The sequence below is a fragment of the Equus asinus genome, chromosome 26 (assembly GCF_041296235.1).
Source record: "Equus asinus isolate D_3611 breed Donkey chromosome 26, EquAss-T2T_v2, whole genome shotgun sequence".
Lineage (NCBI taxonomy): Eukaryota > Metazoa > Chordata > Mammalia > Perissodactyla > Equidae > Equus > Equus asinus.
This window is the reverse complement of record NC_091815.1, coordinates 30572781-30590609: the sequence shown is the minus strand read 5'-3', so window position 1 is coordinate 30590609 and position 17829 is coordinate 30572781. Positions and strand designations below refer to the sequence as shown.

At 57.9% G+C, this 17829-nt stretch overlaps 1 protein-coding gene across 2 annotated transcripts; it reads right to left on the bottom strand.

Annotated features, from left to right (window-relative positions):
• Positions 1–1433: 1433 nt before the first annotated feature.
• Positions 1434–13030, bottom strand: GIPR (gastric inhibitory polypeptide receptor). Of its 2 annotated transcripts, XM_044760039.2 has the most exons (14): positions 11594–13030; positions 10504–10638; positions 10000–10099; positions 9319–9426; positions 8668–8771; positions 7895–7998; positions 7543–7687; positions 6637–6796; positions 6368–6428; positions 5968–6037; positions 5760–5848; positions 5529–5667; positions 3585–3626; positions 1435–3508 (listed from the first exon to the last, which is right to left on the bottom strand). In XM_044760039.2, the coding sequence occupies exons 2-14, from the start codon at positions 10573–10575 to the stop codon at positions 3302–3304; spliced, it is 1401 nt and encodes a 466-aa protein (XP_044615974.2). In that variant the 5' UTR covers positions 10576–10638; positions 11594–13030; the 3' UTR covers positions 1435–3301. The 2 variants fall into 2 exon arrangements, with proteins under 2 accessions (XP_070355026.1, XP_044615974.2); XM_070498925.1 differs by lacking the exon at positions 3585–3626 and having other exon boundaries at positions 1434–3508.
• Positions 13031–17829: the final 4799 nt, after the last annotated feature.

Below are 17829 nucleotides of genomic sequence, written 5' to 3'. Positions count from 1 at the left end.
TTCTTTTCCATTTGTGCAATCAGCAAACAGTCCACCAGGCGCCTCCTCCAGGCCCAGCCCTGTGCTGCAATCCTGGGGACACAGCCGTGCCCAGGAGAGCTCCTGACGGCCCTCACGGACAGGAGATGGACCGGTAGAGCGGTCGGTGCCCAAAACTGATGGTGACTGTGGCTGAGCCCCGAGGAGCTGACAGGGTGCCAGGCCCTGGGCTCCGTGCTGTTCGAACTTCCTCCCAACAGCTCTGAGCAGGCGCTATTCTTTATTACCTCCCTGTCCAGAGGAGGGAACTGAGGCCCAGAGGTGGTGGCACGCCCCCAGCGGTACCCAGCCAGCATGGTGATGCTGTCATTCATACCCACCCTGTTCCTGAGCCTGGGGCTTATCCCCTGAGCTCGGCCGCCCTCAAGTCACAACTTAATTACCCTTGGGAGAAATTCTCTGACGAACACGGGGAGATGGAGGTGCGGAAGGGGGGCTTACTTATTGGGGGCGATTAGGGAAGATCCGTCTTGCTCTATGTGCCCACGTCACCCTCCCTCCCGCCCCCTGCGTCTCTCTCTTCTGTTCTGTCTCTGTTCTCAGACAGGGCCAAACGCCAGGCAGGTGCCGGAGTTTGCAGGCCTGAGGTCAGGATCAAATGAGATGTCCGACACACTGAGCTCTGGAAGGCACAGCCTGAGTTACCCCATGAGCCCATTAGCGACAGCTTGGGGACCCTGCAGCAGGGAAGGCCTGACACAGGCCCACGCTGTGAGGTTTTAAAGGCACACGTTCACTGAGTGGTCCGCATCTAACTGGAACCACCATCTGAGGGGGCGATGCTAGAACCATCCCATTTTACAGATGAGACAGCTCAGGCCCAGAGAGGGTAAGTGACTTGCCCAGGGTCACTCAGGAAACACTGGAGCCGCTTTCAAATGTAGGGAGCCAGGGCCTCGTGAGCAGTCTTGACCGTCAGGGAGCAGGATGGGGCCACAGGATCCTAATCTGTTAAGCGGGGCGATGGTGCTGTTGTGGAAACTGCCCTGGGGATTGGCTCTTGTGCAGGAGTAAGGACAGCACAAGCCCTGGAGTCGCGGCCCTGATGTCTCCCTCCGCCTCCATTGTTGACTCTTCCTCCCCGGGAAATGGGAATTGCTTTCCCTCCCTGGCAGGCTGGCGGCAGATGCCAGCCCTGCACCCTGCTTGGCATCAGTCGGACTTCCTTCCTCCCCTCTCCCCCCACCCCACTGCCCAAGTGCTTTCCAGAGCATCCTAAGAGGAACCCCTTGGAATCAGGCAGCCCGAGGATGTAGGTACCATCGTTACAGCCATTTTCCAGAAGTGGAAACTGGGGGGGGCACAGAAAGGTTGGAAGTTGTCCCCAGGTCACACAGCTAAGATCTGAAGCAGGTTGCTTCCTGCAGCTCTGCTATTCCCACACCACCTTTTGAGAGAAGCAGCCCTCAGCAAATGTCTGGCGCACACACACATGATTTTAATTGTACACACTGCAAATAGTTAAGTGTCAGGAGATCCCATGAACATTCTCAACTGGGGCTTCTCTTGGGTGGGGGGACAGCGGCAGTGTGACATCAGTGTTGTGGCGACACGGGGCTGAAGATGAGTGGCGCTACCCTCCAGAGGGTGCAAGGCCCCCACAGACACCCAGCCACGCAGTCATTTCCCTTATGGCCTGGCCAAGAAGATTCTCCCACCCCATATGCAAAAACACAACCAAAAACACAACTGTTTCTCCTGCTTTATTTACAAGGGCCCTGCCTTGGGCTCCCCACCCACCCAGGGGCCACAGCCTGGAAAGGACTCTGAGTTCAGCTGCTCCGGGCCGTATCCAGAGAGCTGGGGACGCCGAGGGAAATAAGACGACACCCGGGGCTAACTGAGTCTAAGTGTATCTGAGTGGGGGAGGTTTTTGGAGGGAGGGTCTTGGGTGCGTACAGGTGGTCCAGCCACCATGAGGCTGTCGGCGTTCCCCCCTAATTCTCCCAGTTCCCAGGGACCCCCAAGAAGTGGGGCTGTGTGTTCACACCCCCAGCTAGCCATGGCCCTGGCCTCTCTGGGTGTAGGTTTCAGCTCCGAGGCCTGCCAGGAACAGCCCGTGTTTATGTCTACACACGGAATGCTCTCTGGACCCCAGTGCTGTCCCATCTCTGTCTCCAGCTCTCCCTCTCCCGTGGGCTCCAGACCCTTCCTCCCAGCTGAACATGTCCACAGGGCACGCGGTTCTGCCCACTCTGAAGCCGAGCTCCCTGTCTTTTCTCTCTCCATCCCAAACCGAGAAATCTTCCTTGACTTCTTGCTACGCTTGCTTCATGCGATCCATCAGCAAATCCTGAGTTTGACCTTTCCAACAGCCCCAGAATCCAACAGATTCACGCCCCACGTGGCCGCCACCCTGGTCCGGCCACCTTCACCTCCTCCGTGCAGTATCCTCACTGGGCCCCCAGCTTCCACCCCGCCCCTAATAATCTCTGCCCCTCAAGGGTAGACAGAGGGATCTGTTTAAAACATTAGCCCAGGGGCCGGCCCCGTGGCCGAGTGGTTAAGTTCGCTCGCTCCGCTTCGGCGGCCCAGGGTTTCACTGGTTCGGACCCTGGGCACAGACATGGCACCGCTCATCAGACCATGGTGAGGCGGCGTCCCACATGCCACAACTAGAAGGACCCACAACTAAAAAATATACAACTATGTACTGGGGGGATTTGGGGGAGAAAAAGCAGGAAAAAAAAAAAAGATTGGCAACAGTTGTTAGCTCAGGTGCCAGTCTTTAAAAAAAAAAAAAAAATTAGCCCAGAAGATGCTCCCGCTAAGAATCTACAACACACCTGGAATAAAATCCCAACTCTTGTGCCCCTGCCGACTTCTCCCTCTCCATCTGTTGGCTCTGACTCATCCCACTCCAGCCACGCAGACCACCTCTCTGTTCCTCAGACATGGCCAAGCTGCCCCAGGGCCTTTGCAGATGCTAGGTCCTTCTGCCTAGAATCTTGTCCACTGATTCTTCCCAAAGCTGTCTCCTTCACCTCTTCCAGGCATGGCTTAAATGACACCTCCTCGGATATGCCCTCCCGGACCGCCCTAGGCCTGCTTGTAATTTTTCTTCCTAAGCCATTCCACAGCATGTATACATAACTTAACGTTTTGTTTTCACGGTCTGATTCCTTTACTCAGCTGTGATCTCTAGGAGAACAGGGACCTTGTCTTTTGTTTCCTCCCCCCACCCCATTTCCCCAGCGCCCTCCACACCAGGCCCGGTACACAGTAGGCGTTCAATGAATATGTGCTAACTGAACACTGCTCCCTAGCAGTAACTTTCCAAGACCGGGCTGGCCTCATCCCCAGGCCCCGGGAGGATCCCCGAGGACAGAGCGCGGCCGCTGGCGACCCGGCCGGGGCCGGGGCCCTCGGGCAGGGTCCGGAAGGCGCGCTCCGGGGGCTGGCGCGGCTCCTCGTCCAGGCTGCGGCGCAGGCGGCAGCGGTGCCAGCCGCGGCGGATCTCCGACTGCACCTGCAACGGGCCGGCGCTCAGAGGCGGCGCCGGGCGCGCGGTTCCCTGCGCGGCCGCCAGAGGGAGGGCTGCCTACCTCCTTGTTGATGAAGCAGTAGAGGATGCTGACCAGGAAGCCCTGCCAGACCGGGCACAAGGTAAATCGGGGGCGGGGCCAGGATTGGAAACACGCGCCCAGTGATCCGGGACCCCGGGCAGGCCCCAAACCACCTTGGCTGCCGCCACCCGGGGCCTAGACTCGAACAGTCACCTTCTCCCTGGCTCCCGGCTCCCCCCCTCGCTCTGGCCGATTTGCTGCGTAATCAGGGCTGGAGTTTAAGAACCGCGCACCCTGGAGGTGGGCTGCCTGCGTGTGATAACCACTCCCCACTTTCTTCCCAACCGGGGCAAGCTGCTTAGCCCCTCTGTGCCTCAGTTTCTTCATCTGGAAAATGGGTAATGCAGTGGGTGGTTGTGAGAACAGAAGCATGAATAGTATGCAAGAAGCTACAGAGCCTGGCAAATAGCGTTAAATCTTTTTCTTAGTCGTATTATAACATTATTTAATATGTTAATAAATTAATTTTAATCAATAGTTTTACATTTGTATAAATTTATACGTTTTACGTATAATTTAAATGAATATAAAATATGTATAATTAATACATTACTTGATAAATTCATACAAATCAATTATTTATATGGGTTATTATTATTATTATTTTGAGGAAGATTAGCCCTGAGCTAACATCCGCTGCCAATCCTCCTCTTTTTGCTGAGGAAGACTGGCCCTGAGCTAACATCGTGCCCATCTTCCTCTACTTTATATGTGGGATGCCTGCCACAGCACGGCTTGCCAAGCGGTGCCATGTCCGCACTGGGGATCTGAACCGGCGAACCCCGGGCCTCCAAACGGAACCTGCAAACTTAACCGCTGCGCCACTGGGCCGGACCCTGTGCATTATTATTAAGATAATATCTTATTATTACTTTTCATGATCCTATGAAAATCTAACTCAGATCGTGTCCCTCTGCTCAGCGTCCTCCGGGGGCTCCTGCTTTCCTCGGAGAAAGAGCCACAGTCCTCACTTGGCCCAAAGGGCGGCCGTGGTACCTCTGTCCTCTGTCCCCCTTGCTCCCGCTGGCTCCCCCTGCTTCAGGCATGCTGGCCTTCCCCCATCTTGACAGTACCCTCTCCTGCCTCAGGGACCTTGCACATGGTGTTTCTCTTCCTGGAACATTTTCCCCAGGGATCTGCCTGGCTTGTTCCCTCTCCTTTTTGGGGTCTCTGCTCCTATGTCTTCTCAGCCAGGACTTCCCTGACCCTGCGTCTAGAAGCCCACCCTTTATCTGCTCCTCACCTCTATTTTCTTCCTTTTCCCCCCCTCTAGGCACATCTGGCATTGCGTATATTTTACTTATGTAGCGTGTTTAGTGTCTGTCTCCCACCTGAGGGCAGGGACCATTTGGTTCTCGGCTCTATCCCCACAGTATGCCTAGAAGAGTTCTTGGCACATAGTTAAGTAGTCCGATGGATGTTTGCTGAATTTCATGAATGAACAGCCTTGTGAGGTGAGACTGGTATTGCCCTCACTTTAGAGATGAGCAAACTGAGGCCCAACAAGGTAAAGCAGCTTGGGGACTAGGGCAGGGCAAGGAAGGGCAGGGTTGGCCTGGAACTTTGGAGCGAGCACCTTTTTACATTTTGCACCTTAGGCACCTCTCATAGCTCCAAGCCTGAGGCGAAGGCCACAGAGACAGGAAGTGACAGGCGCGAATTTGGCCCCAGCCCCTCCTGGCCTCGAAGCCCCCGATCTTCACCAGGAGGCAGTGATGGGGATGCTGCCCCATCTCCTGTCCTTCTTCCCGCTGCTCGCCCCGCCCTGGACAGCGCTAGCTCAGGATTTTGTGTAGGATGAACGCACACAATCCCATCCTCACACCCCATTCAGTGGCTGCGCCAGAGGATGACTGCGGCCACGTGTCCCTCTGGGAAGGAGGCCAAGGTCGAGGGGTGGAGCCCCTGCCCCCGCCTGAGCACCTGGAAGGAGCTGAGGAAGATCTCAAAGCCGAGCTTGGCGAAGCGCAGGGCGCCACGGGCCTGTTCCTCCGTCAGGGGAGCAAACACCACCTCGTGCACGCCCAGCAAGGGCACGAGCGTCAGCGTGGAGCGAGCCAGCCTGCGGGGAGAGGGTGGCAGTGCTCCCGCGGACCCGGGTCCCCCATCTCGCACCCAGCCCCCTTCCCCTCCGCCCCCACCGCCCTCCCTCACCTCAGCCGGTAGTCGGGGCAGCGCATCTGCCGCGTCCTCAGCTTGGACACGAGGATGCCAAGAATGCGGATGAAGATGAGGAAGTTAATCTGCGAGGAGAGACAGAGGCTGAGGCAGCCCGGATCCCGTCCTGGGGAGCAGAGGGTGGCGCCCCGCTTAGGATGAGAAATCCCCGAGGAAGACCTGGAGGAGGCGGGGCTGGCCGTACCAAGATGGTCATGAGGATAGGGGTGCGTATGATCCACCAAATGGCCTTGACGTCGTTCCGTTCCCAGCACCTAGGGGAGGGGGAGTAGAGCTAAGAGAGAAAAATCCCCCGGACTCACCGGATCGCGCGCATTCCCTCCCCAGGCCCCGCCCCCGCCCTTAGCGCCACACCCACATCCCTTTAACCCCGCCTGTTACCATCCAGGCCCCGCCCTCATCCCGCCCCTTCCAGGAGTCCGCGAACACAATCTTTCCAAGCTCCCCAGTCCTTCAGACCCCCACCAAGTCCCCTCCCAGCCCCTGGGCGCCAGCAGCACCGCCCCACGTGGCCAGCAAACCCCGCCCACGTCCCTCGGAGCTCCCCCCACCTCCCAGGCCCCGCCCCGACCCCGGCGACTCACTGCGTGTTCTCGTACAGGTACCTGACGATCACCCAGGGAATGACGAAAAGCGCGGGGGCCCCTGCGCAGACCCCGACCCCCGCCCCCCAACCCCGCCGCAGCCGTCAGCGCGCGCACGGGCCCCGCCAGGCCCAAGACCCGCGGAACTGCCCCGCCAGGGTGGGGAAGCAGAAGCCTAGAGAGGGGAGGAGACCCCCTGAGGTAGACCAGCAGGGTAGTGGGGGCATCGGAGGCGCACGCGCCGGGCAGGGGACAGGGTCGGGGCTCACCCCAGCCGAGGAGCAGGTAACAGTGGAAGTGGCCCTCCTCGGAGCGTCCCACATGCACCAGGAGGCTGTGCAGGTAGATGCCCTCCACCAGCAGCCACGTGTAGTTGGCACCCACGCAGTACTGGGTCACGATCTGGGCGGTGCGGCAGGCAGCTAGCGCCTAGGGGGTCGCCAGGCAGAGGGAGGGGGCAGTCAGGGCCGCCCCGGGTGTCCCCGAGCCTTCCTCCACCTGGTTGTCCTCGCACTCCGGCTGGTTTCTCTCTCCCTGTTACCTTCCGCTATATGAACCCTCCCACTCTATCCTCTTTAACAATTAACTCCCATCTTGCTATCAGAGTTCCCGCTTAGCCCGCCCCCCCCCCAAATATGGCCTCTCCCACCTCATCTCCTATGAATTGAAAATTACTCCACCTATCAAAAGGTTTCTCCTTTCTCATCCCCCACTCTCCCGCCAGCCGGTGGACTCTCCCATCTGGCGGCTTCCTAATTGTTGCTGTGGGCCAATTTGCTACCAGATAGTTTTTCTGACTCTGCCCCCAGCCTCTAGTCTCTCCCACCTTGTCTCCCAGTAACCAAGTGGTTTCTACTAAGTTCCCCCACCAGTTAGCTTCTGCCGTCCTGTCACTGCCTCGCCTCCAGCAGGGGGCTTGTCTCACTGGAGAGAAAGTCCAGGGATGGGTGAGATAACGAGAAAGGGGATGGAAAATTCCAGTAAAGGAGGTGATGGGGCGGGAGAGTTCAAGGACGGGGGAGGCTGCGCTGGGAAGGTCCCTCTCCCTATGTGTCTGGAGGGGTCAAGAGAGAGAAACTGTTGATAGCGTAAGAAGCGGGAAAGGGACTGGGGACATCGTGGCCCCAGCAGGGGAGGCAGAGTCCCAATTTGAGGAAGAGAGAGGTGCTGCTCACCTGGTTCCACAGGGCAGGGCGCTGGTCCCCGGGGTAAGGGCCGGGAGGAGGTAGCAGGCGGTCTCGCGTAAGGATCGCCGCTGCCCGCAGCATGAACGATGTGAACAGGTTGATGTGGATGTGGTTCCGTGTGCAGTGCAGACGCCTGGGGGGTTGGGGGGCAGTCTGGGGACCCCTGGAGACCTGGCCTCAGCCACACAAAGCCCCTTAACCACGCCGCCCCCCCCCCCCCCCCCCCCCCCCCCCCGCCCAGTCCTTCCCACGGAACCACCATTGGATGCCTGTTGCTGGTGGTGCCTGGGCAAAATGAGGCCCAGTGTCTGCTGCCACCGCTCAGGGCTTGGGGGCCCACCTGAAAAAACTCAAGATGAGCAGGGCGAGCAGCAGTGCGGCAAGGGACACGGAGTAACCGACGGTGTACACGACCTGCAGCCGCTCCAAGGTCAGCCTTTGCTCCTGGGAAAGGAGGACACAGGAACAGGGCTCAGCTCTTGCCCCCAGGGCCAGAGAGGAGCTGGAAGGGCATCTGCTCTTTGTTCGTGCCCAGTACCCCAATTTTCTCTTGGGGATCCACCTACCCTTGTTGGAATGGGGCTGACTCCATCCCTCAGCTCGAGTGCTGGGCATGTGACCAGCCAATCAGAGCATTCTATCTCACACACATGCACAGTTCAAGATGGGCATATGACCCAAACCAGACCAATGAGAGTCAGTCCTGGGGCATTAGGTTGGAGCTATTGAGAACAAAACTCAGTCTCCTCGCAGTTTTGGTTGGTGGGATATGAGCCTGGTGCTAATGGGGCTATCTTTTCCACCCCATGGAAAAGGTGAGACCAGCACAGAGAAAACCAGAGCACAATAGGGTGAGAGACAAAGAGATACCCAACCATATCATTTGAGCACCTAGATCCAACTGTGCCTGAAGCTGTAGTCTTATACTTTTCAATCACAGAAGCTGATACATTTCTCTTTCTTTTTCCATCAGGCAAGTCTGAATTGAGTTTCCATCACTTGGAACCTGAACAGTAGTCCTGAACTATACAAGAGGCTTCAGAATCAGCCAGAGGCTGCTGCCTTTTCACCTCTCCCTGGACATCCTAACTGGAATTCCTCACCTCTTCTTACCTGAAAGTCTCCATTCTTCTCTGGGTTCTCACACTGAGAATGGTCTCTCCAAGGTTCCCATTGGCCATCACTGCCACATTGGCGGAGGACAAAACCTGTGGCCACTGTGCGGAAACAAGGGAGGGGATGAGAGGCAGAGAGAAACAGAGAGATGGAGACAGAAAGGCAAAATATGAGACAAGGGCAGAGAGAGAGAGAGCGCCAAAGTGATGATGACAATGATGATGATGATAAACCCTTACACAGCATTTTACACTTCTTAATTTAATATTCATAACAAGACTATGAAATTGGCACTATCATAAACCCCATTTTACAGATGAGGAAATCGAGGCATAAAGAAATTAAATAAGCTATCCCAGGCCACATAGCTCGGTAGGCATGGAAGATCAAGACGCCTAGAGATAGACAGACCCGTGAAAAGGAGAGAAAATAAGAACCGGGTGGTCCTCAGAGAGGTATACAGACAGAGAAGGGGCTTTACGTGACAGAGCCAGGACCCAGCCAGGGTTGGGCAGGCGGGAGGAGACAGGCAGCCGGACAGAGAGGAGCTGGAGACAGCGTGTAGGTGAGCTGCGGGGGAGTGGCGTCTGGGACAAGGGTTAGGAACCGTTTGCATCTCGAGGGCCCGGGATCCAGGGGGCACCTCACCATGGCGGTGCCAGGGCAGGTACCAGGGGCAGGATGCACGGGCAGTGGCGTTGGGTGCAGCGTAGTCCCAGCAGACATACATGTCGAAGGACCGGTTGCAGGCGAGGCCTGGGGGGTGGGTGTGAGAGCCAGACGTGGAGTGGATCTCCTGCACCGCGCGCCCCAGGGGCTCCGCCTTCTAGGCCCAAGCCCCGCCCTGGCCCCGCCCACCCGGGGTGGGCCGGTCCCTGCTCCGCCACAGTTCCTCCCACCAGACCCAGGGCCCCGCCCACTCTCCGAGCCCGAATCTGGGCTCCTCCCACCAAGCAAATTCCCATGGCAGATGCTTCCCACGCGGCGAGCCCCTTCCTAGGCTCCGCCCCAACCCCGCCCCTTCGCATCCACTCCAGGCCCCACCCACCTGGCGCAGCTCCACCCACCTGGCGCAGCTCCACCCACCTGGCGCAGCCCCACCCAAGACTCCGCCCATTTCAAGCCACCTCTCGGGCTTTTCCAGCTAACCCAAGTTGCGCCCCTGTCCCGCACTGAGTGTAGGGCCTTCCCATCCAGGCCAAGTCCTCCCCGCACAGGCCTCCCCGATCCGGCCCACGTCCACCCTAGACTTCAGGCCCCTCTCGTCAGTCCTAGGCCCGCCCCAAGCCCACCCCTCGCAGCCGCAGCCCACCCCCTTCCCAGTCACACCTGCTGGGGGCTCCGCGGCCTCCAGTGTCTCCTGGCATTCCCTGCGGTACCGTTCCCAGCGCCGGTACAGCTCCCCCGCCGTCTGCCCCTCAGGGCCCGTCTACGGAGAGACAGAAGGGAGGACCACCCCCACCCCAGCGACCCCCGCTCCCAGGCAGGATGGTTCGTGTGGCCACAAACACCCTAGAGGGACTTGGAGGGGCTGTCTGTTTTGCCCACGAGTTCTGAGTGGCTTAGAAACTTCTTCTAAGTCTTGAGGGGTGCCTAGAAACCACCAGGGGAGCTGCTGTGGGGGACTGAAAACCTTCAGGAAAATGAGAGGAGGGAGTGAGTGGCTGGGAAGCATCAGGAGGATTTGCGGGAGAAAGAGGAGGGTCGGGAAACAACCCTCAAAACTTGAATCTGGTCAAGCGGGGCTGTCTTAAAACTCTCTTTGCCTTAGGGGGAGACTTAAAACGGTCCCCAGACCTCGCCTTGACTTCCTGTGGCTCCGCGGGTCCTCACCTCCGCCCTCCCGAGCAGCACCCCCCACAGCAAGAGCAGCAGAAGCAGCCGCCAGGGCGGACAGGTCGGCATCTTGAGGGCGGCGGGGCATGGGGGGCCAAGGGTCTGGTCACGCGGGGACAGTCCCAGTCCGGCCTGAAGGGTTCAAGAACAGAGTCAGGAGCCTCCGCCCTCCGCCCCCAGCCCCGGCGCCACCTGGCTCCCTGGGTTCGTATGAGTGGACTCGGAGGAAGCCCCCCGCCCCCACGCGCGATGATTTGGGGACGGGGGAGTGGGGAGCGTGAGGAGTGGGCGAGTCCGGGATCCAACACGTGACTCCTGGGCCCGGCCCCCACCGTTGCTGGGGGAGCGGCGGCGGAAGGGGCTGTTTGCAGAGGGCGCGGTTGGGTTGCCCTAGAGCGGCGCTGGGCCGAAGCGCTAATGTCCCCCGGAGTCTAGACCTAGGGACTCCGGGGGACCTGGGGCCGGCCTCGGAGAGGAGGACACAGAGACCGTGAGGCACGGAGCTTAAAATGACCCTGGGAGTTTCCACTCTCTGAGCCCAAAGGGTTTTCAAATCGCCGTGGGAACCCGACCTTTTAAAACTTTCCCCCTGTGCATAAGGCCCAGAATCAATGGGACAACCCTCTCCTTAGGGACTCGAGAGGCGTCAGACCCTGGGCTTAGGTCTGCAGGGGCCTCGATGTCTGGAAATCGGTCTAAGCGCCCCCCCCCCCTCACCGTGCAGTGTGGAGGACAAAGCAGAAGCAGGGAAGATCAAAGGGAGCTGGGGAAAGACAGACAGGGAGTCAGAGAGGCCTCAGACAGACATACAGAGACTGAGAGAAATGGAGACTGAATGAGACACACAGCAAGAGACCAGAGACCAAAAGATGGAGAAATAACGTGAGCTACGAGACAAAGAAAAGATAGAGACGTGGAGGGAGACATGGAGACAGAGATACCAGGAGACGGAAAGGAGGCTAGAGACTGTGGGCACAGAGAGAGAGAGGGACCAAGGCATGGGCTAAGAAACAGAGAGAGAGGGACCCGGAGACTTGTGGGGGGCAAGGGGGCAGGGGGAACGGGCTGGGATTGGGGGAGCCCTTACCTGTCCCCAGCCCTGCTCTCGCTCCTGGCGTGGCTGCCTCTGCTGTTGCCTCCACTGCCTGCCTGGGCTCTGGAAGAGGTGACAGCTGGGGTGGTGGGAGGGGGCGGGGCCAGGGCGGCCCAGGGAACAGGCGGGGGGAGCTCTGGGGCAGAGACCCAGAGAGGGGGCCAGTCGCGTGTGAGTGTCACAGGCACTCGAGGTCACATGGGAGAGCAGTCACGCAGTCATCGTCCCAAGGACCCCCCCTACCGAGGGCACAGTCTCTCACATTGTCCCATCCAGCCATCGCACACACAGCCACAGTCACACGGCCACGCCCAGTGTCACACACAGCCACATGCCAGGGGTGTGGACTCCTCCACTCACACAGGAACACAGTCACAGCTTCCCACAGTCCTGGTGATACAGTGTCCATCACACCATCAGTGGGTCACGTCACAAACACCGTCTGTCTCCCCGAAACCAGCCTGACTGCCCTGGGAGGACGGCGCCAGGGCATCTCGGTCCCCACCGGGTCCCCAGAGTCACTCAGCACAGGTTTGGGCACAGAGCAGAAACTCAAAGAATGATTGTTGCGTCAGTTCAATAAAGGCACACAGTTACATGGTTCCTCATGGTCATATAATCCCTTAATGGCACAGTCTGAATGTCACGCACAATGTTACACAGGCACATGCATTAACGCTCCCACGCATCGTCTCGCACACTTCACACCATCAACTACAGAATCCAGGCCCGTCCCAGCGACACACATTCCCCGACTGTCACTAAGGCACACACTCTCACAAGCTCCCGCTGTCACACTGTCGCACCAACACCCTCACTCACACAGTCACGCCCAGTGCCACGGTCTTACAGACACACAACTCTCCATCACGGCCTCACCCGCACTCACAAGTCACGTATCGTCACACACATGTCACACCGAGATGCTACCATCCCCCCGTCATGCACGGTCACACAGTTGCACGCAGGATCGCACACCATCATCCCACCATCCCACACCAACCCACAGCCTCACATGGTCGCCTGGCCACAGTCATCACTGAGTCACACACCTTCTCACCATCTCCATCTCCAGTGTCTTCCTTTGCCCTAAAATATAGGGAACATCTGGACATGATGGGCAGGCTTAGAAACAGAGACTCAGCTCTCGGCGCCTCGTCCTCCTTCAATACAAACCACATCAATCACACTGTTAACATTCGTGAGGGCGCACTCCCCTGGGACCTATAAAATAAATGGGACAGAGGCGAGTCTGCCCATTTTGCAGAGGAGAAACTGAGGCCCAGAGGCCCTGGGAGGGGCGGGTTGTAAGGGTGGCATGAGGTCCAGCCCCAGAGGCTGGCAGGAGACGAATCTGGAAGAGGGGAGTGGCATGGGGACGCCAGCTTCCTGGCCTCTGGCCCACCTCCCTGCTCTCTGCCCCACATTCCTGGCGCCTTCTGGGTCCTGGGAAAGGCTTGCTTCACGGTTCACGAGTGGGGAGGGAAAAGGGTCTGAGATGGCCCGGCACCTCTGGGCTTGGGAGGGAGTCTCTCCTTGGCCCCAAGAGGGCCTGGAGTTCCCTTGGCTGGCGATGGGAAGGTGGGGGGAGGCTGGGGAGGGGGAGGGGAGGGGAGGGCGGGGGAGGGGGGTGGAGGGAAGCAATGGAGTGGAATTGAGGTGGTGAGAGAGGCAGGAAAAGAAACCAAGGACAGAGAAAGACAGGAAGAGACAGAGACAAGAGAGACCAAGAGAAAGAGATGGACAAAGAGAAAGACATCGAAAGAGACAGAAATGGGGAGAGACACACAGAGCCAGACAGAGATAGAGAGATAAAGGAAGAGAGACAGAGATAATAGATACAAACCAAGAGACAGAGACATTAAGAGATGAAGATGGGGCGGGGCGGAGGGGGAGAGAACATGAAAGATGGGCCCCCCCTGAGGAGAGATGAGCAAGACAGGAGCCTGGGGGTGGGTGAGCAGCTGCTGAGAGCTCACACCCCCCTGGGAGAACGCAGGGCAGAGCAGAGCACGGAGGGGGGTGGGGGGAGCCCAGCGGAAAATGCCTGGGTCCCTGCCTGGTCCCCGGCCTATCTCAGCCCTCCTGAGAGCCCCCGCCATCTCCCAGGATCTGGGGAGGGGGCAGCAAGACCACAGAGGGTGCCACACCACCCTCTCCGATTCCCATGATCCAGGCTTCTGGAAACTTCCGGCAGAGAAGCCGCCGGGCCCTCTCCCCATGCACTTCTCTCTCTCTGCTGTCTATCCTTCTTCACGCCCCTCCTCTCTTTGGTGGGACTCTCTCCTTTCTCCTCTCCTCCAGACCCCCTCTGTTTGGCCCTTCCTCTTGGGGGACAGCCTGGCTTTTCTCTTCCTTCCTGCAGCTTCCATTCTGCCCCTCTCCTCACTTCTGCTCTCTCGTGTGCTCCAGGTCAGACTTTTTGTGCCTCTTTTGAAGGTTTCTCTTTCTCCTCGCCTCTTTTCCCATCTCTTCTCGGGTGTCTGTGTGTTTCTCTCTCCATTGCCCCTGGTCCTGGGTCTGCAGGCTGCTGTCTCCCCCCCTGCCCACCCCCCCAGCAATGACCAGGCAGTACCCCCCACCCCACCCCCCATCTAGGAATGCAGCGGTGGGGAGGAAGCTGGAGGGCCTGTGGCTCCCCCCATGGGGCTGCCCGGCCAAGCAGAGCCTTCGGGGAGCAGGCGGGCGCCTGGAGTGCTGGCAGATGGTGCAGGAGAAATGAGGCAGAGAGAGATGGGGAGAAGGGGCACCCCATGGGGACTGAGGCCAGAAATGGGAGGCTGAGATGGCCCCCTGAGATTCAGGACTACAGAGAGATGAGGTCTGGAAGACAGAGACCCAGAGAGAGGGACGTGCATGCACACACACACACGGAAAGACAGAGATACAGAGAGTGAGAGACAGCAACAGAGACAGAGACTGAGAGAGACGCACCCAGAAACATAGGGATCCAGGGAGAGGCAGAGAGACCGAGATGAAGACTCCGAGAGAGAAGACCGAGGAGACGGAGACTGAGAGCCTGTCACTCAGAGACATGGGATCTGGAGAGACAGAGACCCACCGAGAGACAGCACGCCAGAGACAGGGGTCCCGAGAGAGAAACAGAGACAGATGGTCCAGAAAGAGAGACAGAGAGTCTTGGAAGGCAGAGAGATGGGGATGGGGTAAACTCTCTCAAAGACACAATCAGGCAGAGATGAATCAGAGATGCCTGGCTCTCCCGGAGGGGGAGTGCTCTCCCCCACCCCAACACCCCATCCCCCCCACCCCCACCCCGCGGAGCATCTCCATAGCAACGTCCCCAGATCCTAAGGGCAAATATTGTCCTGGCCAGAAGCAGCGCCAGAAGCAGCGGGCTGTGTTGACATAATCTCCTGCTGGTGGGGTGGGGGCTCCAGGGGCCCTAGAGGCCAGGATGGGGGGCAGGAGAGCATAGAGGCTCTGAGTCGCGGCCCCACAGACAGCTGCAACCTCCCCCCACATCCAAATCGGAGTGCAAACCTCCCTGCCCAGAGAGGACTCGAACCTGTAGCCCGGGCTGCCCCCTGGTGGTGGTGGCCGAGTCCTGAAGCCCCTTTCCCGGCGTCAAGGACAGCAGGCTGGCCTGAGCATTTTCCTCCAGGTTTCTAGAATCTGGCTCCTCTTTCCTCTTTCCCCAGCTCCTGCGCTGGTCCAGGACTCTTCTCTCCCAGGTCTCCTGCCCCAATCCCGCCCCTCTCTCTTCCACTCACCTGCCCACACAATGGGGCAGCCAGGCAGCCAGAGCGGTCACACTAAAGCATAAACCTGACCCTGTCCCTCCCCGGCTCGGAACCTGCCATGGCTCCCTAGTGCCCTCAGGAGAAAGCTCAGGCTCCTCTCCACAGCCTTCAAGGCCTCTGCTGAGCTCTCTTGCCTTCTCTCCATGACCTCCTACCTCTTTAAACTCTTCCCAGCCCCTCAACCTTGGTTCCGGCAGTTTTCCCCACCTCCAGTGCCTCCACCCAATTTTTGTCGAGTCTTCCAAGCCCACCTCAAAGTTAGCTCATTCATTCATTCAGCAAACAATTATTTCCTCTCCTGGACTGTGAACGCTGTGAAGACAGGGCTGGGGCTGTCTCTGTCACTGCTGGGTCCCAGCATCACCCAACGCTGGTTTGGCACAGAGCAAGGTTCAACTTATTTTATTAGGTACTGGTGATGTATCAGGCCCTGGACTTGGCAATGCTGGGGATGTGGCTGGCCCTTGCCCGGCCCTCATGGGGCTCCCAGCCCAGGCATAGACCCAAATAGGGAGCTAGATGGACAGAAGGAGAGGCAGAAAGAGAAACACAAAGAAAGGAAGAGTCAGAAAGAGGAAAACAGAGGCTCCGAGAAAAACGGAGTCCAAGATCAGAAGTAATAGTACAGTAATAATGAGAATAACAATAATAGCTCCCACATCTCGGGCATTTTACGTGTCTGCATCTCACTTAATCCTCCTAACAGACCTGCAGCAGAGGTATCCTCATCCCCATTTTCCAGAAGAAGAAACGGAGGCTCAGAGAGGGGGAGTAACTTGCTCAGGGTGACAGAGCTCATAAGTGATGGATCAAGGGCCCAGTTTCCATACAGAGACATACGGACAGACAGAGATGAGAGAGAAAAGTGGCCTGGAGCAGGAAACCTAGAGGCAGAGAAGAGACGAAGGGAGACCGTGGGTCCTGTCCCCTCCCTCCTGGTGGAGCCGCCCTCTCTCCACTCTTGTCTTCCAGGCCTTGACATCTCCCTGCAAAAGCACTTGTCTGGGGCCGGCCTGGTGGTGCAGTGGTTAGGTTTGCACGTTCTGCTTCGGCGGCCCGGGATTCGCCAGTTCGGATCCCGGGTGCAGACGTGGCACCGCTTGGCAAGCCATGCTGTGGTAGGCGTCCCACATATAAAGTGGAGGAAGATGGGCATGGATGTGAGCTGAGGGCCAGTCTTCCTCAGCAAAAAGAGGAGGATTGGCAGCAGATGTTAGCTCAGGGCTAATCTTCCTCAAAAAAAAAAAAAAAAAAGCGCTTGTCATAAAGCTAGCTCCGTTCGCTGTACCCAAACAGCACTGTGCTAAGCGCTTGACAGGCAGGAACTCACTGAACCCGCTCTCCTCCCCTGGGAAGCCCGTGCTGGGATGGCTCCCATTTTGCAGAAAAGGAAAAGCCAAGCTACTGGGGCAAAGCCACCGGGCTCACATGGATCCTGACACCTCGAGGGCAAGGGCTGACTGGTCCTTGTGTGTCACCCGCACCAGCCTAAACTCCTCTGCCTGTGGCTCCTTCGTCCACACCGGGGCTCCCCTCTCCCCTCCCGCAACACATGGAGCCTGGAGGACCTGAACTCCCCTGGGCTCCCACGGTCCTCGGGGACACTCCCGGGACGGTTCCTGGTACAATGCAGCCGGCTGCGGAGTCCTGTAGGTAGGCGTCTGACTTCCCCTCTGCTAGAATCTGAGCTCATGGGGGATGGGAGGTGGGAGAAGCTGGAGCATGGGAGGCAGAAAACCTGACTCCTGCTTCATTTTTATCAGAAACACAAGCAGTTATCATCACAGAATGATAACAGCCCACGTCTATTTCGCTCATTGCTCTGAACCCACTATTGATCTTGGTCCCTTCCATGGTAGGTGTTCACTGGGAAGTGAATAGGGGTTGCTACCACTTATGTGCCAGTCACTGTAGTCATGTGTGATTTGCATCAGTGGCCTCACTGGGGCTCATGGAGGACACAGTGACAAATAACATACATCTTCCCACAGCCTTTGAGACCCTACAAGATCTGTGGGGCCCATTACCTTCCTGACCCCATCTACCTCTCCCTCTCCTCTCCCTTGCAGTTCCATCCTTGCCAGTCTTCTTGCCCCAGAAATATGCCTAACTCATACCTACCTCAGGACCTTTGCACTTACTCTTTCCTCTGCCTGGAAAGCTCCCCCCACCGCACTCCATGCGTGATTGCTTCCTTCTTGTCATTCACATTTCAGCTCAAATGTCTCTTCCACAGAGAGAGCTTCCCTGGCCCCACACTCTGAATTAGCCTCGCCCTCCCCTCCCTGATCATATCGCTCTGTCCTATCTCCATAATGTCGAGATCTGAAATTATCTTACCAGCTCCTTGCCTGTTTCTTCATCTGTAAAATGGTGATGAAACTAGGGCTTGTGGTGAAGATAACTGAGTGCCTGGCCCAATAAATGTTAGCTATTATTATTTATTTGTTTTGTGTATGGTGGCTTACC